At 43.3% G+C, this 27,963-nt stretch overlaps 1 protein-coding gene across 1 annotated transcript; it reads right to left on the bottom strand.

Annotated features, from left to right (window-relative positions):
- Positions 1 to 18: 18 nt before the first annotated feature.
- Positions 19 to 27,740, bottom strand: LOC110536038 (phytanoyl-CoA hydroxylase-interacting protein). The gene is made up of 6 exons (XM_021621541.2): positions 27,589 to 27,740; positions 20,084 to 20,754; positions 8,952 to 9,131; positions 7,104 to 7,278; positions 1,220 to 1,337; positions 19 to 1,120 (listed from the first exon to the last, which is right to left on the bottom strand). The coding sequence occupies exons 3-6, from the start codon at positions 9,117 to 9,119 to the stop codon at positions 577 to 579; spliced, it is 1,005 nt and encodes a 334-aa protein (XP_021477216.1). The 5' UTR covers positions 9,120 to 9,131; positions 20,084 to 20,754; positions 27,589 to 27,740; the 3' UTR covers positions 19 to 576.
- Between the last annotated feature and the right edge of the window lie 223 nt (positions 27,741 to 27,963).

Raw genomic sequence — 27,963 nt, 5'->3', positions numbered from 1 at the left:
CAGGAATCATGACACATCTGTTGTGGGCATTGGCATCCTACAGTCAATTCAAATCTTTATTATTCACTTATCATAAGCATTGACTCAATAACAATGTTTGAACATTTTCAAATAGTAATTCAGTTGACAGTGTGTTTTAACGTACAATACATTTTGGAATCATCTAAGACCAACAGGTACTGTAAGGAAAATATGGAAATATCATACGAATATATATCATACGAAATGTTATTCGACAAATACAGTGTTACACAATGTGTACATCACAGCTTCCTCTAGCAATGGAGGATCTCAAACATATGGTCCTCTGTATCAAACTGTAAGCCCATAATCTATCGTGCCTTTCTTTGGGTCCACATGATGATTGATGATTTTGGAGATTTTGAATACTAGTAGCGACGGAGAGGGATGGGGCAGCCAGCATGCACATACCCCAAGAGATGGGCTGTCACAGTCGTGTTACTTTACCTTACACTATGAGATAGATGAAATCGCTCTGCACATTTCTCTACATCTGCAGCTATGCCTACACAAATCCTCACTGTTCTCTAAAGCCTGTCAGTCCAGCCCGTTCTCTCAGCGGCCCACACTGATGTTGCACACCTTGCAGCTGGGGTCCTTCTTGGCGTTGGCCGTCGTCTGGCTCATCTGGTGGTGGCCACTGATCTTCACCACACTGCCCTGCTCCAGATGTATCGGCTCTGTGTACAGCACCTCCAGGATGACATCACTGGCGTGGCAGAACAAGGACTCTTCCTCTTGCCTCTGAGAGGGGATGTATGTCAGGAAGGGGTTGGCAGTCAAGTCCAGCAGGGGGAGACTGGTATGGCAGAAGTTATCCCCCTCTGAGCCAGCAGGGGCCAGTACCAACACCACATAGTGATAGGCTGTGTACATACAGTAGAAGTCAGCAAAGTAAAGATTGGTGTTGGGATTCAGCAGGTTCCCGGCCGGGATCTGGAAACGCAGGGGGCCGTAGGGGGAGTCGTTTGGAGGAAGACCTGTGTCAAACTCAGTGTTGCAGCTGAGGAAGACTCCCTGCAGTTTGCTGTTGATAGGAGAGCCATGGCTTCCACTATTGTCTTTCATGGCTGGGCGCATCAGCCCCCCACACTCAGTTCTAACAGAAGAGGAGAAACATTTGTAAGTTTTGTTATTGAACTTCACAGCACATCCATATATACCTGTGTGTATTTACAGAGTATGGTATAGAACTGACCTGACATATTGAAAATAATCAGGGTGCTGGTTGCGATAAAATACAGAGAACCTTAGCAATCTTCCAGCAGAACCCTTCGCTTTGCCAAGGAGCTGTTTGAGGTGGTCCATGGCATAATCTGTGTCAAACAACAACTGTCAGTTATGAAGTTCCTGCTTCAAATCCTTTTTTTGGGCAAATTCAATTGAATCTATACTCTAAAGCTGGTTGTACTGTGTGTATGTAAATACTGTATATACAGTTGAAGTCGGAAGTTTACATACACGTTAGCCAAATACATATAAACTCAGTTTTTCACAATTCCTGACATTTAATCCTAGTAATAATGCCTTGTCTTAGGTCAGTTTGTATCACCACTTCATTTTAAGAATGTGTAATGTCAGAATAACAGTAGAGAGAGACATTTATTTCAGATTTTGTTTCTTTCATCACATTCCCAGTGGGTCAGAAGTGTACATACACTCAATTAGTATTTGGTAGCATTGCCTTTAAATTGTTTAACTTGGGTCAAACGTTTCAGGTAGCCTTCCACAAGCTTCCCACAATAAGTTGGGTGAATTTTGGCACATTCCTCATGACAGAGCTGGTGTAACTGAGTCAGGTTTGTAGGCCTCCTTGCTCACACACGCTTTTTCAGGTCTGCCCACAAATTTTCTATGGGATTGAGGTTAGGGCTTTGTGATGGCCACTCCAATACGTTGACTTTGTTGTCCTTACGTCATTTTCCCACAACTTTGTAAGTATGCTTGGGGTCATTGTCCATTTGGAAGACCCATTTGCGACCAATCTTTAGCTTCCTGACTGATGTCTTGAGATGTTTCTTCAATACATAATTTTGGGAGCAATTTCCAAACACCTGAAGGTACCACGTCCGTCTGTACAAACAATAGTATGCAAGTATAAACACCATGGGACCACACAGCCGTCATACCGCTCAGGAAGGAGACGCGTTCTGTCTCCTAGAGATGAACATACTTTGGTGCGAAAAGTGCAAATCAATCCCAGAACAACAGCAAAGGACCTTGTGAAGATGCTGGAGGAAACAGATACAAAGGTATCTATATTCACAGTAAAACGAGTCTTATATCGACATAACCTGAAAGGCCGCTCAGCAAGGAAGAAGCCACTGCTCCAAAACCGCCATAAAAAAGCCAGACTATGGTTTGCAACTGCACATGGGGACAAATATCGTACTTTTTAGAGAAATGTCCTCTGGTCTGATGAAACAAAAATATAACTATTTGCCATAATGACCATCGTTATGTTTGGAGAGAAAAGGGGGAGGCTTGCAAGCCGAAAAACAACATCCCAACCGTGAAGCACGGGTGTGGCAGCATCATGTTGTGGGGGTGCTTTGCTGCAGGAGGGACTGGTGCACTTCACAAAATAGATGGCATCATGAGGAATGAAAATTATGTGGATATATTGAAGCAACATCTCAAGACATCAGTCAGGAAGTTAAAGCTTGGTCGCAAATGGGTCTTCCAAATGGACAATGACCCCAAGCATACTTCCAAAGTTGTGGCAAAATGGTTTCAGGACAACAAAGTCAACATATTGGAGCGGCCATCACAAAGCACTGACCTCCATCCCATAGAAAATTTGTGGGCAGAACTGAAAAAGCATGTGTGAGCAAGGAGGCCAACAAACCTGACTCAGTTACACCAGCTTTGTCAGGAGGAATGGGACAAAATTCACCCAACTTATTGTGGGAAGCTTGAGGAAGGCTACCCAAAACGTTTGACCCAAGTTTAACAATTGAAAGGCAATGCTACCAAATACTAATTGAGTGGATGTAAGAATGAAATAAATTAAAGCCAAAATAAATAATTCTCTCAACTATTATTCTGATATTTCACATTCTTAAAATAAAGTGATGATCCTAGCCGACCTAAGACAGGGAATTTTTACTGGGATTAAATGTCAGGAATTGTGAAACCTGAGTTTATATGTATTTGGCTAAGGTGTATGTAAACTTCCGGCTTCAATTGTGTATATACACAGTACCAGTCAAAAGTTTGGACACACCTACTCATTCAAGGGTTTTTATTTATTTGTACTATTTTCTACATTGTAGAATAATAGTGAAGACATCAAAACTATGAAATAACACATATGGAATCATGTAGTAACCAAAAAAGTGTTAAACAAACTAAATATATTTTATATTTGAGATTCTTCTTCTTGCCTTGATGAAAGCTTTGTACACTCTTGGCATTCTCTCAACCAGCTTCAACTGGTATATATATACACAGACGCCTCACAAGTCCTCAACTGGCACCTTCACTAAATAGTTCCCACAAAACACCAGTCTCAACATCAACAGTGAAGAGGCGACTCCAGGATACTGGCCATTTTGCCCATCTTAATCTTTTCTTTTTATTGGCCAGTCTGAGCTATGTTTTTGTCTTTGCAACTCTGCCTAGAAGGCCAGCATCCCGGAGTCGCCTATTCCCTGTTGACGTTGAAACTGGTGTTTTGCGGTTACTATTTAACGAAGCTGCCAGTTGAGGACTTGTGAGGCATCTGTTTCTCAAACTAGACAATATAATGTACTTGTCCTCTTGCTCAGTTGTGCACCGGGGCCTTCCAATCCTCTTTCTATTCTGGTTAGAGCCAGTTTGCGCTGTTCTGTGAAGGGAGTAGTACACAAAGTCGTACCAGATCTTCATATTATTGGCAATTTCTCACATGGAATAGCCTTCATTTCACAGAATAAGAATAGACTGACCAGTTTCAGAAGAAAGTTATTTGTTTCTGGCCATTTTGAGCCTGTAATCGAACCAACAAAGGCTGATGCTCTGAATACTCAACTAGTCTAAAGAAGGTCAGTTGTATTGCTTCTTTAATTAAAACAGCAGTTTCAGCTGTGCTAACATAATTGCAAAAGGGTTTTCTAATGACCAATTAGCCTTTTAAACTTGGATTAGCTAACACAACGTGCCATTGGAACACAGGAGTGATGGTTGCTGATAATGGGCCTCTGTATGCCTATGTAGATATTCCATTAAATATCAGCTGTTTCTAGCTACAATAGCCATTTACAACATTAACAATGTCTACATTGTATTTCTGATAATTTTGATGTTATTTTAATGGACAAAAATGAGCTTTTCTTTCAAAAACAAGGACATTTCTAAGTGACTCCAAACTTTTGAATGGTAGTGTGTATGGACCCCAGTCAGGGTCTCAACTTATTATTGAGAGTAAGAATAGTAGAATACACCATGTGCATTTTCTAAATTTGGTTGTGGATCAGCAGTTTTTCTCTTGTTATGTCAGTCACTGACAGTCACTTAATTAGCCATGTCAGCTAACAATGTTTTGAGTTGTAGTAATAAACTTGTAGTAATCATTCCCAAATATTGACTAGTCACGCAGGGCATGTGTCCACGGGCCCTGACCTCCATGGGGCCCCCATTGATTTTGTTAGTCATTCTCACTCGGATCATATTTGTATTTGTTTAACCCTTATTTTACCAGGTAAGTTGACTGAGAACGCATTCTCATTTACAGAAACAACTTGGGGAATAGTTACAGGGCAGAGGAGGGGAGATTGATGAGCCAATTGGATGCTGTGGATGATTAGTTGACCATGATGGTATGATTGACACATTGGGAATTTAGCACCCCTATTTAACACCCCTAGTCTACAATAAGTGCCATTGGATCTTTATTGACCACAGAGAGTCAGAACACCCGTTTAACGTCTTATTGAAAAGACAGCACCCTACACAGAGCAATATCCCAAATCATTGAGCTAGAGTGCCTCCTACTGGCCCTCGAACATCAATTCCAGCAGTATCTGGTCTCCCAACCAGGACCAACCCTGCTTAGCTTCAGAAGCAAACCAGCAGTGGGACGTATGGTGGTGTGCTGTTGGATAAACATGGCAAAAGTCATTACTTTAAAATGGCAAAAGTTCTCTCTCTGTCCCATGGCAAAATGTGTGGAGTTGCAGAAAACTTTCTGTAAATCTGCAACATTTTCTCTACGCCCCTTGGCAAAATGTGTAGAATTGCAGGAAATGTACTTACAGTGCCTTGCGAAAGTATTCGGCCCCCTTGAACTTTGCGACCTTTTGCCACATTTCAGGCTTCAAACATAAAGATATAAAACTGTATTTTTTTGTGAAGAATCAACAACAAGTGGGACACAATCATGAAATGGAACGACATTTATTGGATATTTCAAACTTTTTTAACAAATCAAAAACTGAAAAATTGGGCGTGCAAAATTATTCAGCCCCTTTACTTTCAGTGCAGCAAACTCTCTCCAGAAGTTCAGTGAGGATCTCTGAATGATCCAATGTTGACCTAAATGACTAATGATGATAAATCCAATCCACCTGTGTGTAATCAAGTCTCCGTATAAATGCACCTGCACTGTGATAGTCTCAGAGGCGCAGAGAGCATCATGAAGAACAAGGAACACACCAGGCAGGTCCAAGATACTGTTGTGAAGAATTTTAAAGCCGGATTTGGATACAAAAAGATTTCCCAAGCTTTAAACATCCCAAGGAGCACTGTGCAAGCGATAATATTGAAATGGAAGGAGTATCAGACCACTGCAAATCTACCAAGACCTGACCGTCCCTCTAAACTTTCAGCTCATACAAGGAGAAGACTGATCAGAGATGCAGCCAAGAGGCCCATGATCACTCTGGATGAACTGCAGAGATCTACAGCTGAGGTGGGAGACTCTGTCCATAGGACAACAATCAGTCGTATATTGCACAAATCTGGCCTTTATGGAAGAGTGGCAAGAAGAAAGCCATTTCTTAAAGATATCCATAAAAAGTGTTGTTTAAAGTTTGCCACAAGCCACCTGGGAGACACACCAAACATGTGGAAGAAGGTGCTCTGGTCAGATGAAACCAAAATTGAACTTTTTGGCAACAATGCAAAACGTTATGTTTGGCGTAAAAGTAACACAGCTGAACACACCATCCCCACTGTCAAACATGGTGGTGGCAGCATCATGGTTTGGGCCTGCTTTTCTTCAGCAGGGACAGGGAAGATGGTTAAAATTGATGGGAAGATGGATGGAGCCAAATACAGGACCATTCTGGAAGAAAACCTGATGGAGTCTGCAAAAGACCTGAGACTGGGACGGAGATTTGTCTTCCAACAAGACAATGATCCAAAACATAAAGCAACATCTACAATGGAATGGTTCAAAAATAAACATATCCAGGTGTTAGAATGGCCAAGTCAAAGTCCAGACCTGAATCCAATCGAGAATCTGTGGAAAGAACTGAAAACTGCTGTTCACAAATGCTCTCCATCCAACCTCACTGAGCTCGAGCTGTTTTGCAAGGAGGAATGGGAAAAAATGTCAGTCTCTCGATGTGCAAAACTGATAGAGACATACCCCAAGCGACTTACAGCTGTAATCGCAGCAAAAGGTGGCGCTACAAAGTATTAACTTAAGGGGGCTGAATAATTTTGCACGCCCAATTTTTCAGTTTTTGATTTGTTAAAAAAGTTTGAAATATCCAATAAATGTCGTTCCACTTCATGATTGTGTCCCACTTGTTGTTGATTCTTCGCAAAAAAATACAGTTTTATATCTTTATGTTTGAAGCCTGAAATGTGGCAAAAGGTCGCAAAGTTCAAGGGGGCCGAATACTTTCGCAAGGCACTGTATAAAACTTAGTTTTTTTTCTTCACCGTCAAGAGGGGTGCCACTAAAATGTTTTGCCGCGAGGTGAGGTGCCCCCCAACTAAATCTTGCTTAGGCCCGGCTCTAGCCTTTTTGTGCTTCTATAAAAATTATAATAGATTTATTTTATATAGTGCTTTTCATACCAAGTACAATCTCAAAGCCACTTTAAAAACAAAAAAACGTAACTTAAACAAATGTAGGGATCTGGCAGACATACCCCCTGTGCAGAACTCGACCACCTGGCTCCAGTCAGACACCAGGTACTCTCCATCTGCCTGTCTTACTGCTGTCTGCACAGCAACACAGTACTCTGTCCGCGGGCTCAGGAACCAATGGCCTCTCACTGCCATGGGTAAGGGCACCGCCTTGGCCACCAATTTGGTGGGCACATCCTAATGGGTGAAACAAGGATACACGTTAATTCAAGTGACTCATTAGTTGAATTACAAGAGTACAGCAATTCATTGAAACAAATGCCATTTTCGGTAGTTTCTAAATGCTTATTATGTTATCATACTCGTGAATTTTACATTTCTGCCACATATTGTGGCACAAACTGGTCTAGCTAAACTGCTGTATATCTAACCAAATTAGTGGTTGTCACACCCTGACCATAGTTTGCTTTGTATGTTTCTATGTTTTGGTTGGTCAGGGTGTGAGCTGGGTGGGCATTCTATGTTACATGTCTAGTTTGTATAGTTCTATGTTTAGCCTGATATGGTTCTCAATCAGAGGCAGGTGTTCGTCATTGTCTCTGATTGGGAACCATATTTAGGTAGCCTGTTTGGTGTTGGGTTTTGTGGGTGATTGTCCTTATGTCCTTTTTCTGTTGTGTGTATGTGCACCAGTATTAGGCTGTTTTGGTTTTTGTTACGTTTATTGTTTTGTATTGGATTCGTGTTGCTTCAGTTTCATTAAACATGGATCGCAATAGCCACGCCGCATTTTGGTCCGACTCTCTTTCCCATACAGAAAACCGTGACAGTGGTTTTGTTTTGGCCAGGGGCTCTAAGAAGCAACAAGCTCAGAACTAATTGCAACAAGCTCAGAGGGGCCACATATCCATGGCAACCACCCTGGTGCAAATTTGTTTGTCACTTTGATTCCTGAGTGATAGAAACACGCTTCCAATCAAGTACTCGGCACAGCTCTGGACAACGGAAGTCAGGAGCTAAAGGCTGAGGGGAGAATAAGACAAAGTATATTGATCAGAAATGAAGAAAAATGAATACCTTGCATTGCTGACTCAAATGTGTGAAATACAGAAAGGACTTATGAGATAGAAATTACAATAAATAGAGAACCTTACCAAAGTAGGTAATCAAGTATCTAACGTGTGGATAGAGTAGGTGTAGAGATAAGTAAAGCTCAGAAGCACCCATTTAGGGATGACTGAGCATGACATCTTTTATTTCAATCATTCAAATTCTCCTTCTGTCACAAGATAAGAGATTACCTCAAATAATAGCCATAGGTCCTTCCAACAGTAAGGCAATTGAATCTGCTGCAATGCATAATTTCCGTCTGTTAGGAAGGATCCCATTGAAAATAACGGTCACTTAATTTTCTATTTCAAACATTCTTGTATTTTATATAATGATTGCAATTAGCTAAGCCTATATATTTTTTTACCCCTAACATGTTAAGAAAATAAAAGGAAATTATGGTAGTGTAGAGTAGCTCAGTTCAACGATTGGTCTGGAATAAAATCACAGTTCATAGCGAAGAGAACAGAGCTGCAGTTTTTAGGCTTTGTCAGTTTTTAGCCATTGAAGAGGAAAGAAATGTGACAATGAGCTGCTTGCCCAAAGCTGTTTTGCAGCACACAATAGACACTGCATAAACACTGTCTCATGTAAGGCCATCTCTGGTTATATCAAAATATATCACATCCCATGTTGTAGTGTTTTATTGGAGAACAGGATGGAATGACGTAAAAAACATGGCTCTAGACAGTGGGAGTCAGAGTCATGATGGTAATGGTCATTGAGTTAAGGGGGAAGGATGGGGGGGGCCGGGGAAGGTTGTATGAGGGAGAAAAGCAGTCACAGTCTGTCAGACAGACCCTGTGCTTGAAGCGGTTGGGATCCCCGCCCTCCTTGCGGCTGAGGTCAATGAAGAAGTGTGTGGCCTTGGCAGTATCCTCAGGGGTCATGTCCCAGCCGATGCGGAAGGAGTCGCAGGTCACCTCACAGATCTGGATATTATGGGGGGTGGAAAGGGCTGTCTCCATGGTTATTAGCTGCTGAACAAGAAGAAAAAGGAGATCAGATGGGATCAGATTGTAACATTGTGATAAAGATTTATAGGTACAGGACTGAGAACATTTTATAGAATAAAAAAACCTCTAGTGAAATAGCTATGTTGCAATATTTTCCCATGTCCAATCTCAATTCCTTCCTTTCAAGCTATTTTTGATCATTCTAAATCCATTGTGACTTTTAATACTAATCAATGAATCACGATTGGATCTATTGACTGTTAGATTAGTTTCACTTTCTCAACTTCCTCATCATGCATAGAGGGCTGGGACAAATACTGTGCTAAAACACCAAGATGGAAAGATTAGACAACAATGACACTGCCAGCTACGGAACATGCCTCAGACCAAATTCAATTAACCTTTAGTTAGGGGACCTGTCTGTGGCCACATCTCCTCTCCTCTGTCGTATTTGCTGCCCTTTTCTCTCTCTCCTCCCACCCTCTTTCACCCTCCACTGGCTTTTCCTTCATAACAATATACAACCCTATATTACGCCCACAGCCAATTGACTGGTCTCTGCAGGTTCTCCTTATTTCATAATCCACCAACAGCAGTCGCCTGGCAACCAGGCAGCATCGGCCACCATGTTCAATCCTCTAGTTTTACATTACCTCATTTACCTCATCTGCAAGTCTAAAGAAATGGTCCTACAGTCAGAGCTTAAAGGTCCAATGCTTAAAGGTCCAATATCAAATCATTTCTGGGTAACAATTAAGTACCCTCCTGTGATTGTTTTCAATCAAAATGGTACAAATAAAAAAAAAACATCTTAGTAAAGAGCAATTTCTCAAGCAAGGATTTTGCAAGGACTGTCTGGGAGTGGTGTGGGGAGGGGGAAGCTGAAAACTAGCTGTTATTGGCAGAGAGGTTTGAAACTCTCTTTCTTATTGATCTATTTAACTAATTTACCTCCTGGTGATGTCACCAGGCAGCACAAAACTCCATCCCATCAAAACAGGCTGACATTTCAGGTGGTCTTTTCCAACAGCTCTTACACTAATAGGACATTATCATAATTTTCACAATTTCATAATTTTATTCCAAATATATACTGTGCATTCAGAAATTATTCAGACCCCTTGACTTTCACATTTTGTTAGGTTACAGCTTTATTCTAAAATGGATCAAATATATTTTTCCTCTAATCAATCTACACACAATATCCCATAATGACAAAGCAAAAACAGATACTTTTATTTAATTGTTTTGCTAATTTATTCAAAATAAAAAACGGAAATATCACATTTACATAAGTATTCAGACCCTTTACTCAATACTTTGTTGAAGCACCTTTGGCAGCAATTATAGCCTTGAGTGTTCTTGGGTATGACGCTACAAGCTTGACACCTGTATTTAGGGAGTTTCTCCCATTCTTCCCTACAGATCCTCTCGAGCTCTGTCAGGTTGGATGGGAGCTTTGCTGCACAGCTATTTTCAAGTCTATCCAGAGATGTTCGATCAGGTTCAAGTCCGGACTCTGGCTGGGCCACTGAAGGACATTCAGAGACTTGTCCCGAAGCCACTCCTGCATTAACTTGGCTGTGTGCTTAGGGTCGTTGTCCTGTTGGAAGGTGAACCTTCACCACACTGAGGTCCTGAGCACTCTGGAACAGATTTTCATCAAGGATCTCTCTGTACTTTGCTCCACTCATCCTGACTAGTCTCCCAGTCCCTGCCGCTGAAAAACATCCCTACAGCATGATGCTGCCACCACCATGCTCCAGCGTAGGGATGGTGCCAGGTGCCAGGCTCTGGGGAAGAGTCTTGGTGTTCCAAACTTCTTCCACTTAAGAATGATGGATGCCACTGTATTCTTGGGGACCTTCAGTGCTGCAGAAATGTGTTGTTACCCTTCCCCCTATCTCTGCCCCGACACAATCTTCTCTCGGAGCTCTACGGACAATTTCTTAGACCTCATGGCTTGGTTTTTGCTCGGACATGCCCTGTCAAATGTGGGACCTTATATAGACAGGTGTGTGCCTTTCCAAATCATGTCCAATCAATTGAATTTACCACAGGTGGGCTCCAAGTTGTAGAAACATCTGAAGGATGATCAATGGAAACAGGATGCACCTGAGCTTAATTTCAAGTCTTATACCAAAGGCTCTGAATACTTACGTAAATAAGGTATTTTTGTTATTTATTTTCATAAATTTGCAAACATTTCTATAAACCTGTTTTCGCTTTGTGATTATGGGGTATTGTGTGTAGGTTCATGATGACATTTCTTTTTTTAAAATCCATTTTAGAATAAGGCTGTAATGTAACAAAATGTGGATAAAGGCAAGGGGTGTGAATACTTTCCGAATGCACGGCATAAAACAAGAAAATCACGTTTTTGACTGCACTGGGCCTTTAACAGAACTTCTGAGTAAAATTGAATCAAACTTTTATTTTTTAAGTTGGATGTTATCTCTGATTGAATGTATTTCCTATGGTGCTCAGAGCTCTATGAAAGCTGAGCAAGCAGAACGAGTGCAACTCAGGGGATATGGCATCTGACGTGTTGGAAGAAATAGAAAAACCGTGAATTGACAGGATAAGGTTATCTATGTATGGTCTTATTTATTTGCCCATAACAGCCAGGGGATTCAGGCTGGTGAACATAGCCTTGAAGACTGGAGTGTGTGTAATCTGTGGGTTAGCCTATTGTTTTTGATTAGCTGTCACATTCCCTCTCCTGAATTGATGATGCCATTGATGTGCCTTCCAGGGTAAAAACAATTATCTCCCTCTCCGGTCCTGGCTGCTGTGAGTATGAAAGACAGGCAGGGAAGGCATCAACTTGTGAACTCCACTCTACTGGCTTCTTTTCAGTTGCATGTTTTCACCCTCAGTAATTCCTGAGAGGAATTATCATGATATAATGATATAAATGTTAATGTCTCCTCACCAGGATCCTTGACCTGGGGAAAGGTTATTGGGTTTCCTGTATGTTCCCGAGTTGTCTTTGAACTAGCCTTTGATGTAATAAAGTTTTCTGCAGACCTAGCAGTTGGATTAAATATGAATCATCGAAATGAGAAGTTGTTCGGTTCATCTTTATATCCATGCCTTACACTTAGAATATAATGTATCTCTGTCATCCTTCTTTACCTTCCATGTCCTATTTTTCTCCCGTCTCATAATGCCAATAGCTTGGTACAACACGACATATGGCCCATTTTCCTGATTATAAGAACAGACACATGTAACATGTGCTGTAACAGTTTGATGCTCAGCAGTATGCGGCTAGCAATAAACAGTAGTAGTACAGACAGCATCTCTGTTATATTGTGTGATATTTGTTTATTAGTGAGAGTGGACGTTACAGTGAGTGGATGGTGGAGAGACTGCGTGTGTGGTTTACAGTATGTGAGGTTCACTGTGTCACACATGGGTGTACATACTGCCTGGTCCTGTAGTGCATCTGCTTACCTAGGGCTGTGGCGGTCATTAAATATTGTCAGCCGGTTATTGTCATGCAAAAGACTGCTGGTTTCACAGTAATTTACTGTTAATTAACATAAACACCTATATCGTCTACAGGCCTCCACGCACACAAGCCGCATACAAGCCTCTGTCGTGCGCCTTTGAAAAATCTACATTTGAAAATAGTCTAATAAATCAATTGAATATACACCATCACAATAAATCAATTTCAGAAGAACAGAATATGACTTGGATTACTGAATGTTATTCTGCCATGCCATAGGCCGTAGGCAATGTTAATTTGGCATACAATATATCATTATAAGTCCTGTACCATTATTATATTGTATATTGTATGATTTTATAGGAAGAAGAATCTAGTTGAACTTAGCTGAATAAAATAGAAAGGATATTTTTCCCATTCTGGAGCGAGTGCTCATATGAAGCCGCTATGGTGAGAATAAACCTGATCATTTGAAACAGGACCAAAAAACTAGATTTAGAGTTATTTGGTAACTGTAGTTGTGAATGATACAATAGAACGCTTTAGAAATCAAAAAATAAATGGCCTGCATGAAGCTACTAGGCTATTGATGATTTGAGAAAGTCGCAAAAAAAAGCTTGTCGTCTGTTCCTTGCCTCAAGGTGCACATGCTATTCTCTGATCAAGTGATGATAGTTTCACCCATCAGACTATTGTCAATTTAATCTTGTCTTTACTAATACAGTACAAGTCAAAAGTTTGGACACACTTACTCATTCCAGGGTTTTTCTTTATTTTTTACAATTTTCTACATTGTCGAATAATATCGAAGACATCAAAACTATGAAATAACACATGTAGTAAACAAAAAAGTGCATTTTATATATGAGATTCTTCAAAGTAGCCACATTTTGCCTTGATGACAGCTTTGCACACTCTTGGCATTCTCTCAACCAGCTTCACCTGGAATGCTTTTCCAACAGTCTTGAAGGAGTTCCCACATATGCTGAGCACGTGTTGGCTGCTTTTCCTTCACTCTGCGGTCCAACTCATCCCAAACCATTTCAATTGGGTTGAGGTCGGGTGATTGTGGAGGCCAGGTCATCTGATGCAGCACTCCATCACTCTTCTTCTAGGTCAAATAGCCCTTACACAGACTGGAGGTATGTTGGGTCATTGTCCTGTTGAAAAACAAATGATAGTCCCCCTAAGCACAAATCAGAAGGGATGGCGTATCACTGCAGAATGCTGTAGCCATGCTGGTTAAGTGTGCCTTGAAGTGTGCCTTGAATTCTAAATAAATCACTGACAGTGTCACCAGCAAAGCACTCCCACATCATCACACCTCATCCTCCATGCTTCACAGTGGGAACCACACATGCGGAGATCATCCGTTCACCTACTCTGCGTCTCACAAAGACACTGCGGTTAGAACCAAAAATCTCAAATTTGGACTCATCAGACCAAAGGACAGATTTCTACAGGTCTAATGTCCATTGCTCGTGTTTCTTGGCCCAAGCAAGTCCCTTCTTATTATTGGTGTCCTTTAGTAGTGGTTTCTTTGCAGCAATCCGACCATGAAGGCCTGATTCACGTAGTCTCCTCTGAACAGTTGATGTTGAGATGTGTCTGTTACTTGAATTCTGTGAATAATTTATTTGGGCTGCAATCTGAGGTGCAGTTAACACTAATGAACTAATCCTCCGCAGCAGAGGTAACTCTTGGTCTTCCTTTCTTGTGGCAGTCCTCATGAGAGCCAATTTCATCATAGCGATTGATGGTCTTTGCGACTGCACTTGAAGACATTTTCAAAATTCTTAAAATGTTCCATATTGACTGAACTTCATGTCTTAAAGTAATGATGAACTGTCCTTTCTCTTTGCTTATTTGAGCTGTTCTTGCCATAATATGAACTTGGTCTTCTACCAAATAAGGCTGTATACCACCCCTACCTTCTCACAACAAAACTGATCGGCTCAAATCCATTAAGAAGGAGTGTAATTCCACAAATTAACTTTTAATTGAAATGCATTCCAGGTGACGACCTGATGAAGCTGGTTGAGAGAATGCCAAGAGTGTGCAAAGCTATCATCAAGGCAAAGGGTGGCTACTTTGAAGAATCTCAAATTTAAAATACATTTTGATTTGTTTAACACTTTTTTGGTTACTACATGATTCCATATGTGTTATTTCATCGTTTTGATGTCTTCACTATTATTCTACAATGTAGAAAATAGTAAAAATTAAGAAAAAACCTGGAATGAGTTTTGACTGGTACTGTTTGTAAAATTTGTTGAGATTCAGAATGGCCCATTATGAAATGGGCAGGAACAGGGGCAAGAGAAAAAATACATATCATCCTTATGCACTCGATTAGCGAATAGATGCCACTTTCCCACCGGTTCATTTCACTCATGTCAGGTAAGCTACTCCAGTTATTTTGTTGTGTGATAGGTGATATTTATCCTAAACTCCGTATACCATGGACTCTCCAACCCTGTTCCTGCAGGTACCTCGTGCTTAATTTAGGAATCCAAGTGAAATCTCTCCGGGAACATCAACAGTAACATGACACATATTTCATTGAACTGTTGACAGCCCCTCACACTGCGTGCTGGAAAAAGGAATGAAGGAGCGAGGAGAAGATGGAAACGCACAGTTGTGAGATATTCTGTAGCTAAAGGTAATGTGTCAGCCTAGTATAAAAAATGCCTTGTTACTATGCCCTATTATTCAAAATCAAATACAACTGCAATATAATTGTAGGCTCTCTCTGAATTAGTTTAATTTAGGCTAGACCAATTATGTACCAAAGATATCTTAATCAGTATATTTTTGTATTTTTTTCTGTTTGTTTTGAGGGTTGGGCTCATTTATATAGAGTTGAAGTCGGAAGTTTACATACACATTAGCCAAATACATTTAAACTCAGTTTTTCACAATTCCTGACATTTAACCCAAGTAACAATTTCCTGCCTTAGGTCAGTTATGATCACCACTTCATTTTAAGAATATGAAATGTCAGAGTAATAGTAGAGAGTATGATTTATTTCAGCTTTTATTTCTTTCATCACATTCCCAGTGGGTCAGAAGTTTACATGCACTCAATTAGTATTTGGTAGCATTGCCTTTAAATTGGGTCAAAAATGTCAGGTAGCCTTCCACAAGCTTCCCTCAATAAGGTGAATTCTGGCCCATTCCTCCTGACAGAGCTTGTGTAAATGAGTCAGGTTTGTTGGCCTCCTTGCTCGCAAACTGTCACGAATCCCGCTTCCTGAGTCTGTGTTTGCCTGTGTTTCTGTCCTGGAGTGTGTTTCCGGTGTCCTGGAACGCACCCTGTCTGGTTGCCGGGCGAATTAGCTTGTTGGGAGATCGATGTTCACCCGCACCTGTATCCCATCAGTAATCTGCACACCTGTCCTGATCATCACCTCTCCCCTTCAAAAGCTCTGACCTGACATCCATTCCCTGCCGGATCGTTAGCCATGAACAGTATGTTGTGCCATAGTATCAGCCTCAAGTTGGATAGAATTTGTTTTGTTGTTTTTTACCTATTGCTTGCCTTAAACTTACCTCCGTTTGATCTGTCTTTAGTTACTCACCCGGATCATTTACCCCATTCCCGCCTGGTCGTTGGAGGATTCCGCTACCCCATTGGATCCACCTATTTACTCCCATCAACTCACCATCGCTGCCCGCTACGCCACCTGGATATATCTACCCATTCACATTCACTTGTAAATAAATACTCACCTTCTTCCTACTCTCCTTGTCCTGGTCTGCTTCTGGGTTCGATTTTGAAAGAACGTGACACAAACACTTTTTCAGTTCTGCCCACAAATGCTCTAAAGGATTGAGGTCAGGGCTTGTGATGGCCAGTCCAATACCTTGACTTTGTTGTCCTTAAGCCATTTTGCCACAACTTTGGAAGTCTGCTTGGGGTCATTGTCCATTTGGAAGACCCATTTGCGACCAATCTTTAACTTCCTGACTGATGTCTTGAGATGTTGCTTCAATATATCCACATAATTTTCATTCCTCATGATGCCATCTATTTTGTGAAGTGCACCAGTCCCTCCTGCAGCAAAGCACCCCCACAACATGATGCTGCCACACCCGTGCTTCACGGTTGGGATGTTGTTTTTCAGCTTGCAAGCCTCCCCTTTTCTCTCCAAACATAACAATGGTCTTTATGGCCAAAAAGTTATATTTTTGTTTCGTCAGACCAGAGGACATTTCTCCAAAAAGTACGATCTTTGTTCCATGTGCAGTTGCAAACCATAGCCCGGCTTTTTTATGGCAGCTTTGGAGCAGTGGCATCTCCCTTTGCTGAGCGGCATTTCAGGTTATGTCAATATAGGACTCGTTATACTGTGGATATAGATACTTTTGTACCTGTTTCCTCCATCTTCACAAGGTCCTTTGCTGTTGTTCTGTGATTAATTTGCACTTTTCGCACCAAAGTACGTTCATCTCTAGGAGACAGACCGCGTCTCCTTCCTGAGCGGTATGACGGGTGTGTGGTCCCATGGTGTTTATACTTGAGTACTATTGTTTGTACAGATGAACGTGGTACCTTCAGGCATTTGGAAATTGCTCCTTAGGATGAACCAGACTTGTGGAGGTCTACAATATTTTCCTGGGGTCTTGGCTGAGTTCTTTTGATTTTCCCATGATGTCAAGCAAAGAGGCACTGAGTTTGAAGGTAGGTCTTGAAATATATCCACATGTACACCTCCAATTGACTCAAATTACGTCAATTAGCCTATCAGAAGCGTCTAAAGCCATGACATAATTTTCTGGAATTTTTTAAGCTGTTTAAAGGCACAGTCAACTTAGTGTCTGTAAACTTCTGACCAACTGGAATTGTGATACAGTGAATTATAAGTGTAATAATCTGTCTGTAAACAATTGTTGGAAAAATTACTTGTGTCATGCACTAAATAGACTGTAGTTTGTTAGCAAGAAATTTGTGGAGTGGTTGTAAAACAAGTTTTAATGATTCCAACCTAAGTGCATGTAAACCTCCGGCTTCAACTGTTTGGCCTATGCATTTGCATAAGCTCTAATATGCACATAGTTGTTTTTAATTAATCATCACGTTAGAAAGCACTGTCCATTTAGTTGTGTTAGGCTTTGAAACAACATCCACAAGTTCAATGTTTTCCACTCAGTTTCAACCTTTTTTCAAATTGATCAAACACAGTGAGGTATGTTTTAAAAGCACCTACTATTTTGATGATGTGTTTGATGTGATTTTAGATTGTATTTGCATTGATGTCAGAGTGGTTAGAGGGACAATACAATAGAGCCCTTAGTACCAGACCATTAGCACCCTGACTATCATTAGTGAGTTGGGTACTACTTACACATGTCCAGAGTGAATAAGAGATTACCATGACTAAATGGTCACATAGAACATTATGACTCATGACTGCCGGTGTGGCGGTAATATGGTCACCGCAACAGCCCTATGTGTACCAGAGGGAGCCGGTGGGAGGAGCTATAAGAGGACAAACTCAATGTTATGGCTGGAATGGAATAAATAGAACTGAGTCAAATGTGATTTCCATATGTTTGATGTGTTTGATACCGTTCCTTATATTCCATTCCCTTATTTACAATGTTCCTGTCCTCCTATAGCTCCTCCTACCAGCCCCCTCTACTATGCACTGTATGTGGCCTGAAGAGCCATTGTGTTCTGGTCCACCTCATGATGGCGGCAGCTCATTAAAGCCACAGAGCTATGAAATGTGTGAGCTAGCTTGTTCACACCAGGGATGAGGGAGCTGGCTGTGGCACCACACACATTCCCTCCCTGGGTCTCCTGTGTTACCCAGCTGCTGCCTGCCTGTCTGCTCCTCTCCCTCTTTTCACACACACAGAATTTAGGGCAAGAGGAGATTCTCATAGAGAGAACCATCAAAGCCTCCTAATTTCCAGTTGTGCTTGCTCCACTTTCTGACTGAATATGTCTGAACACAGTTCAAACGCAAGTCCCCCACATCATTTAAATAGTCCTCCCTAACCTCTTAATTATATATCAGTATGCTAAATAGAGAGAAATTTCATTCCACTGTCTTTCCCCTATCTAATTGCCCATAATCAGCTAATTAGATCTGCATGAAAACAGACTATAGATCAATTCCACTCTTGGGTAAAGCAATTGAATATAATAATAACAATAATTATTATTCTTGCCTCTGGTCTTTGATAGTAACACATTTTACAGTTTGACTCATATATTTGTTTGTTATGTAAATATGTGATGTGTTCACAGTGGGAACTGTGAAGGGCATATTACTCATTCTCATTCTCCAGTGATCTAGAACCCTGATGCATACATTATCACTGTGCTGTGACAGTGTGGTGATGAATGCTGCTGCATACACCAAAAATGAATAGTGTACGCACAGTAAGCAGCTCCATGCCTCAAAGGCTGCATTCATTCAGGCAGACCAATTCTGATATTTGTTTCACTAATTGGTCTTTTGACCAATCAGATCAGCTCTGAAAAAGATCTGCTGTGAAAAGATCTGACGGGATTGGGGAAAAGATCAGTTAGTGGAAAAAATATCAGAATTGGTCTGCCTGTGTAAACACAGCCTTTGACATTTTTCTACTAGAATAGTGGGTATCAGGTGCATATAAGATACACGTCATGGGATGTGTCCTATAAGGTGGAGGGTCATACATATGTGACAGTCAGTTGACTGAGGTTGAGGAAATGAAGCGACAGAGAGGCAAGTTTAGCGTGCCTTCTGCTCCACATCAGGTCATGGTAGAGGGACTGTGTGATCTCAAATTAACTGTATCCTCTGTCTACACCATATGGTGTACTCTACACTGAATCACTGTGTGGTAATCACTGTGTGGTAATCACTGTGTGGTAATCACTGTGTGGTAATCATTGTGCGGTAAACACTGTGTGGCAATCATTGTGTGGTAATCATTGTGTGATAATTGTGGTAATCATTATGCCATCATCAAAAAGGATCCTATTTGCACAGTGGTTCTTGTAATCTCTCAAAGCTCGTTTGTGATTGTGACTGTTTAATACATATTTCAGCCAGGTTATTAATGACTGTCAGTCATAGACAGATCTCTACACATGGGCTGATGATAATCACACCTGCATTGGGGCAAATTCTAAATGCCTGTACCACAGCTGAGACTCAAAACAGTTTATTACAAGATCATTGGCTTGACATAATGCACTAACTGCAAAAACACAGACTGCCTGATAGCATAATATAAGAATTCGTTCTACCTCAATAATAAGAAATGTAAACAGGCATTCTAACACTAAGCACACTCACATTATCAGTGGATCAATGTATCTACAGTACATAGTGTCGAACAGTAAATGGAGAATGCCCTGGTAATAAGCATGGAAAAAAGAGCATGCAATTTCCAGCATATAAATGAACAAACTGTCATCCTATTTACTGTGGCTCTACAATAGGTGTTGTTTACCTTCTGAACACTTGATGCATTAAGAGACTGACTTGAAGAGAATCAGATGGAAATATAGCCTTACCTCCGTGCGGTAGGTGAGTGTCTAATCAAACAAAATGCAATAGGTCCTTAACCAGAGAAGATGACTGCAGAAATCTATTCTATTTTACCCCTTTATTTTCTTCTGCAGTCGTTGATAGATTCCCCCAGGAAAACCGACTAGGAAGTAAAATGAACACTCCTTTTCTCTTACTCTTATTCTCACTTGATCTTCCTCTACTCTCCCTCTCTCCTTCTCTCGTTCCCTCTCATTCTCTCTCTCTATCACACACGCTCCCTCCCTCTCTCTCCTCCTCTAGCTGGGCTCTGATAGGGATATTTACTGGACTGCTGTACAGCTGCATCGCCTAATGCGAAACAACTGCTGATGCTGAGAACACAAACAAGAGATTTGCAACTGAGGTGCATGAGCAATTGGGATAAGCCATTCACCGACATCAGCACCAACTTGCTGACAAATGGCAACGCAATTACACATCACTGACGAGCATGCCTCTAATGGGACAGGGACAGCAGCTTTACATAGCTGACAGTAGCTGACAGAGAAATCATCCTACATCTGACTTCCCAGACTCATACTGTATATCCGATGATGCCAGGAGGGGATGGAGGGGGTTCTGAGGATGCATGTAGTCCAGTGCTTAAGCTCACAGAGTTACACCATATGGACAGGAAGAGACTGGTACTAGATGCCTGCAAAGAAAAATATTATTGAAGATAGAGATGTGCTTGCATATTCTAAACATTGTGTGTTGGTCCGGCTGTAAGTGGAAAGAGCAACCTAACCCTTTGAAGAAATCAAATGAAAAGGCTGATATTGCCACAGGCCTATATTATGTGGCCGTTTGAGGCTGAAATAACACATATAATCATTGAATCATAAAGACAGCGTAGGACTAAATGGAATCTGGAAAAACATGTGTAGACAGCCTTAGGTGAGGTGAATGAGTGCATATTGGACATTCATAAAAGCTGTTCATTCTCTCTACGGCATTGTTGACTAAATACTTTGTTTGCTGCAGCATTGTCTTTATTTAAAGATACACTCTGTGATTTCCCAGGACTGGACTGTGTGAGTTATCACCCAGCACCCAGGCTCTTTTATAAGGCTTGCCAGCCACAACTTACTGATTCCATCAAAATGCAATCATTCATCATTAGACATTCCAGCCATGCAAGGGCAAGATGGAGGGGGCTGGAGCAGCAGGGGGAGGGAGCAGGGTCACAACACAACTTATGCCTCATTTACATGCTAGTCGGAACTAGGAAACTGACATTCGACTTGCTAACTGCTTGAACATAACACAGCACGTATACTACAACCAGTTAGCAAGTTGGAGTTTCCTAGATTCCACTAGGACGTGGACACAGCATTAACGCGTTTAAACGCTTCCCAGACAAAACTGTAAGAGTTTGTGCATATATTGTAACGACATGTAACGTTTGTTGGTTTGGACTTTGGTAAAGTTTTTTTCGGCTGATCGGACACACATTTCTTCTGAGGCTAGCAGAAGTTAGGGAGCCAAAGGCTGTGATTGGTCAACCTTAGAGATTCTTCAATTAAGTCTTTGTTGACTCATTTTCATGCACATTTTGCACATCAAAATGAATACAGTTTCTTGAGTTATTTTAGCTTAATTCTGACTCCTTTGAGGACGTGTATACTGGCTACGGCTTCTCAAAATGGACAAACAGTAGGCCTACTATTGCACTTCTTTCTAGTTTTTGTCATGTATTGTCATGTTGTGTCTTGTTTCTGTCCTTTCCCTTCACCCTGTCTCCCTCTGCTGGTCGTTATTAGGTTACCTTTTCTCCCCCTCTTTCCCCCAGCTGTTCCTTGTCTCCTCCTAACTACCTCGTCACCCCTTTTCCCACCTGTTCCCTTTTTCCCTCTGATTAGTCCTCTATATCTCTCTCTGTTTTTGTTCCTGTCTTTGTCGGATTCTTGTTTGTGTTTTTCATGCCTGAACCAGACTATCGTCATGTTTGCTGCAACCTTGTCCTGTCCTGTCCTGTCGGAATCTGCCGGTCCATCTGAGCCTACCTATGTTTTGTTATTAAAGAAGTTCTGTTTACGTTAATTCGCTTTTGGGTCCTCATTCACGCACCGTGACAGAAGAATCCGACCAAGAATGGACCCAGCGACTTCGGATCCTCTCCACTCAGCCGTCAAGATCCAGGGAGCGATGCTAGGCAGACACGAGCAGGAATTGTCTGCTGCTCGACATGCCGTTGAGACCCTGGCCACCCAAGTCTCCAACCTCACAGAACAGGTTCACCATCTCCGCCTCGATCCACCGGCCACTTCCAGGGCTTTCGAATCTCCGGAGCCCAGAATCAATAACCCGCCGTGTTACTCTGGGGAGCCCACTGAATGCCGCTCGTTCCTCACCCAGTGTGATATTGTGTTTTCTCTCCAGCCCAACACTTACTCCAGGAGCACTGCTCGTGTCGCCTACGTCATATCTCTCCTTACTGGACGGGCTCGTGAGTGGGGCACGGCAATCTGGGAGGCAAGGGCTGAGTGTACTAACCAGTATCAGGACTTTAAGGAGGAGATGATACGGGTTTTTGATCGATCTGTTTTTGGGGAGGAGGCTTCCAGGGTCCTGTCTTCCCTATGTCAAGGTAATCGATCCATAACAGACTACTCTATTGAGTTTCGCACTCTTGCTGCCTCCAGTGGCTGGAACGAGCCGGCTTTGCTCGCTCGTTTTCTGGAGGGTCTCCGCGCAGAGGTAAAGGATGAGATTCTCTCCCGGGAGGTTCCTTCCAGCGTGGATTCCTTGATTGAACTCGCTATTCGCATTGAGCGACGGGTTGATCTTCGTCACCGAGCTCGTGGAAAGGAGCTCGCGTTCTCCGTTGCCCCCCTCTCCGCATCACTACCATCTTCCTCTACCGGCTCGGGTGCTGAGCCTATGCAGCTGGGAGGTATCCGCATCTCGACTAAGGAGAGGGAACGGAGAATCACCAACCGCCTCTGTCTCTATTGCGGTTCTGCTGGTCATTTTGTCACTTCATGTCCAGTAAAAGCCAGAGCTCATCAGTAAGCGGAGGGCTACTGGTGAGCGCTACTACTCCTGTCTCTCCTTCAAGATCCTGCACTACCTTGTCGGTCCATCTACGCTGGACCGGTTCGTCAGCTTCCTGCAGTGCCTTAATAGACTCTGGGGCGGAGGGCTGTTTTATGGACGAGACCTGGGCTCGGGAACATAACATTCCTCTCAGACAGTTAAGGGAGCCCACGGCCTTGTTCGCTTTGGATGGTAGTCCTCTCCCCAGGATTCAGCGTGAGACGCTACCTTTAACCCTCACTGTCTCTGGTAATCATAGCGAAACCATTTCTTTTTTAATTTTTCGTTCACCTTTTACACCTGTTGTTTTGGGCCATCCCTGGCTAGTTTGTCATAATCCTTCTATTAATTGGTCTAGTAATTCTATCCTCTCCTGGAACGTCTCTTGTCATGTGAAATGTTTAATGTCTGCTATCCCTCCTGTTTTCTCTGTCTCTTCTTCACAGGAGGAGCCTGGTGATTTGACAGGGGTGCCGGAGGAATATCACGATCTGCGCACGGTGTTCAGTCGGTCCAGGGCCACCTCTCTTCCTCCACACCGGTAGTATGATTGTAGTATTGATCTCCTTCCGGGAACCACTCCCCCCCGGGGTAGACTATACTCTCTGTCGGCTCCCGAACGTAAGGCTCTCGAAGATTATTTGTCTGTAGCTCTTGACGCCGGTACCATAGTCCCCTCCTCCTCTCCCGCCGGAGCGGGGTTTTTTTTTGTCAAGAAGAAGGACGGGTCTCTGCGCCCCTGCATAGATTATCGAGGGCTGAATGACATAACAGTGAAGAATCGTTATCCGCTTCCTCTTATGTCTTCAGCCTTCGAGATCCTGCAGGGAGCCAGGTTTTTCACTAAGTTGGACCTTCGTAACGCTTACCATCTCGTGCGCATCAGGGAGGGGGACGAGTGGAAGACGGCGTTTAACACTCCGTTAGGGCACTTTGAATACCGGGTTCCAGGCATTAGTCAATGATGTCCTGAGAGACATGCTGAACATCTTTGTTTTCGTTTACCTTGACGATATCCTGATTTTTTCACCGTCACTCCAGATTCATGTTCAGCACGTTCGACGTGTCCTCCAGCGCCTCTTAGAGAATTGTCTTTTTGTGAAGGCTGAGAAGTGCACTTTTCATGCCTCCTCCGTCACATTTCTCGGTTCTGTTATTTCCGCTGAAGGCATTAAGATGGATCCCGCTAAGGTCCAAGCTGTCATTGATTGGCCCGTCCCTAAGTCACGCGTCGAGCTGCAGCGCTTTCTCGGCTTCGCGAACTTCTATTGTCGTTTCATCCGTAATTTCGGTCAGGTGGCAGCTCCTCTCACAGCCCTTACTTCTGTCAAGACGTGCTTTAAGTGGTCCGTTTCCGCCCAGGGAGCTTTTGATCTCCTCAAGAATCGTTTTACATCCGCTCCTATCCTTGTTACACCTGACGTCTCTAGACAGTTCGTTGTCGAGGTTGACGCGTCAGAGGTGGGCGTGGGAGCCATTCTTTCTCAGCGCTCCCTCTCTGACGACAAGGTCCACCCATGCGCGTATTTTTCTCATCGCCTGTCGCCGTCGGAACGTAACTATGATGTGGGAAACCGCGAACTGCTCGCCATCCGCTTAGCCCTAGGCGAATGGCGACAGTGGTTGGAGGGGGCGACCGTTCCTTTTGTCGTTTGGACTGACCATAGGAACCTTGAGTACATCCGTTCTGCCAAACGACTTAATGCGCGTCAGGCGCGTTGGGCGCTGTTTTTCGCTCGTTTCGAGTTCGTGATTTCTTATCGTCCGGGCTCTAAGAACACCAAGCCTGATGCTTTATCTCGTCTCTTCAGTTCTTCAGTAGCCTCCACTGACCCCGAGGGGATTCTCCCTGAGGGGCGTGTTGTCGGGTTGACTGTCTGGGGAATTGAGAGGCAGGTAAAGCAAGCACTCACTCACACTCCGTCGCCGCGCGCTTGTCCTAGGAACCTTCTTTTCGTTCCCGTTCCTACTCGTCTGGCCGTTCTTCAGTGGGCTCACTCTGCCAAGTTAGCCGGCCACCCTGGCGTTCGGGGTACGCTTGCTTCCATTCGCCAGCGTTTTTGGTGGCCCACCCGGGAGCATGACACGCGTCGTTTCGTGGCTGCTTGTTCGGTCTGCGCGCAGACTAAGTCCGGTAACTCCCCTCCTGCCGGCCGTCTCAGGCCGCTTCCCATTCCCTCTCGACCGTGGTCTCACATCGCCTTAGATTTTGTCACCGGACTGCCTTCGTCAGCGGGGAAGACTGTTATTCTTACGGTTGTCGACAGGTTCTCTAAGGCGGCTCATTTTATTCCCCTTGCTAAGCTTCCTTCTGCTAAAGAGACGGCACAAATCATCATCGAGAATGTTTTCAGAATTCATGGCCTTCCGTCAGACGTCGTTTCGGACAGAGGTCCGCAATTCACGTCTCAATTTTGGAGGGAGTTTTGCCGTTTGATTGGGGCTTCCGTCAGTCTCTCTTCCGGCTTTCACCCCCAGTCTAACGGTCAAGCAGAACGGGCCAATCAGACTATTGGTCGCATCTTACGCAGTCTTTCTTTTCGCAACCCTGCGTCTTGGTCAGAACAGCTCCCTTTGGCAGAATACCCCCACAACTCGCTTCCTTCGTCTGCGACCGGGCGATCTCCTTTTCAGAGTAGCCTCGGGTACCAGCCTCCGCTGTTCTCATCTCAGTTCGCCGAGTCCAGCGTCCCCTCCGCTCAGGCTTTTGTCCAACGTTGCGAGCGCACCTGGAAGAGGGTCAGGTCTGCACTTTGCCGTTATAGGGCGCAGACTGTGAGAGCTGCTAATAAGCGTAGAACTAAGAGTCCTAGATATTATCGCTGTCAGAGAGTTTGGCTCTCCACTCAGAACCTTCCCCTTAAGACCGCTTCCCGCAAGTTGACCCCGCGGTTCATTGGTCCGTTCCGTATTTCTCGGATCATTAATCCTGTCGCAGTGCGACTTCTTCTTCCGCGATATCTTCGTCGCGTCCACCCGGTCTTCCATGTCTCCTGTGTCAAGCCCGTTCTTTGCGCCCCCGCTCGTCTTCCCCCCCCCCCCCATCCTTGTCGAGGGCGCACCCATCTACAGGGTCCGTAGGATTTTGGACATGCGTCCTCGGGGCCGTGGTCATCAGTACCTAGTAGATTGGGAGGGGTACGGTCCTGAGGAGAGGAGTTGGGTTCCCTCTCGGGACGTGCTGGACCGTGCGCTGATCGATGATTTCCTCCGTTGCCGCCAGGTTTCCTCCTCGAGTGCGCCAGGAGGCGCTCGGTGAGTGGGGGGGTACTGTCATGTATTGTCATGTTGTGTCTTGTTTCTGTCCTTTCCCTTCACCCTGTCTCCCTCTGCTGGTCGTTATTAGGTTACCTTTTCTCCCCCTCTTTCCCCCAGCTGTTCCTTGTCTCCTCCTAACTACCTCGTCACCCCTTTTCCCACCTGTTCCCTTTTTCCCTCTGATTAGTCCTCTATATCTCTCTCTGTTTTTGTTCCTGTCTTTGTCGGATTCTTGTTTGTGTTTTTCATGCCTGAACCAGACTATCGTCATGTTTGCTGCAACCTTGTCCTGTCCTGTCGGAATCTGCCGGTCCATCTGAGCCTACCTATGTTTTGTTATTAAAGAAGTTCTGTTTACGTTAATTCGCTTTTGGGTCCTCATTCACGCACCGTGACAGTTTTACTAAGCAAAGGTTTTAAGGGAGTATGCAAGCACACTTGTTCGGTTCACCAAGCCCAGCCGAACTGAAGCATAGGCCTACTGTCACGATCATTATATAAATAATCAGACCAAGGCGTTTAGTAGTAGTGTTCCACATATTTATTACAGTGAAACTTCACCACAAAGACTTCACGAACATGCAGTACGCAGCGCACATAGATACAAAAAAACAAACAAAAAACAATATCCCACATCGCAGGTGGGAAAAATGACAACCTAAGTATGATCCCCAACTAGAGGCAAAGATATTCCGCTGCCTCCAATTGGGAACCATACTCACACACCAACATAGAACTAAAATGACTAGAAACCCCCCACTAGTCACGCTCTGACCTATTACACCATAGAGAACCCCAAGGGCTCTCTATGGTCAGGGCGTGACACCTACTGCAAATGTTGCAGGCTTGTTAGACTATTATTATGTTTTCATGTGTCACGTTCTGACCCTAGTTATTGTGTTAATTGTTTGTTTTAGTTGGTCAGGACGTGAGTTGGGTGGGCATTCTATGTTTTGTGTGTCTAGGTTGTTTTTCTGTGTTCGGCCTAGTATGGTTCTCAATCAGAGGCAGGTGTCGTTAGTTGTCTCTGATTGAGAATCATACTTAGGTAGCCTGGGCTTCACTGTTGTTTCCTTGTCTGTGTTTTACACCACACAGTACCGTTTTCGGTTTCGGTTATTCACATTACGTTTATTGTTTTTGTATGGAGTGTTCAGTTTATGTGTTTAAATAAACAACTATGGACACTTACCACGCCACATATTGGTCCTCCAATCCTTCTCGCCTCTCCTGTTCAGACGAAGAGGAGGAAAACCATTACAGAATCACCCACCAAACAAGGACCAAGCGGCGTGGTAATGAGCAGCAACAGCGGCCGAAGACACAAGACTCCTGGAAGTGGGAGGAGGGGGAGTTTGTGCATATACTCCAGGGGAGTGTCGCTGTCCCAAGGTGCAGCAGGAGAAGCAGCAGCGGCAGGAGACGAAGAGGAGGAAAACTATTACATCATGCAATTCCTGAACTATATAAAAATAACACCCAAAAACAAACACATTCTTTGTTTATAAAAGGTATGTTGATCTATGGCTTTGTAAATATACATGTTTTCTGTTTTCAAATAGTCTTA

The sequence above is a fragment of the Oncorhynchus mykiss genome, chromosome 11, assembly GCF_013265735.2.
Source record: "Oncorhynchus mykiss isolate Arlee chromosome 11, USDA_OmykA_1.1, whole genome shotgun sequence".
NCBI classification, from domain to species: domain Eukaryota; kingdom Metazoa; phylum Chordata; class Actinopteri; order Salmoniformes; family Salmonidae; genus Oncorhynchus; species Oncorhynchus mykiss.
The sequence above is the reverse complement of the archived record's forward strand: the minus strand, read 5'-3'. Positions and strand labels throughout refer to the sequence as shown.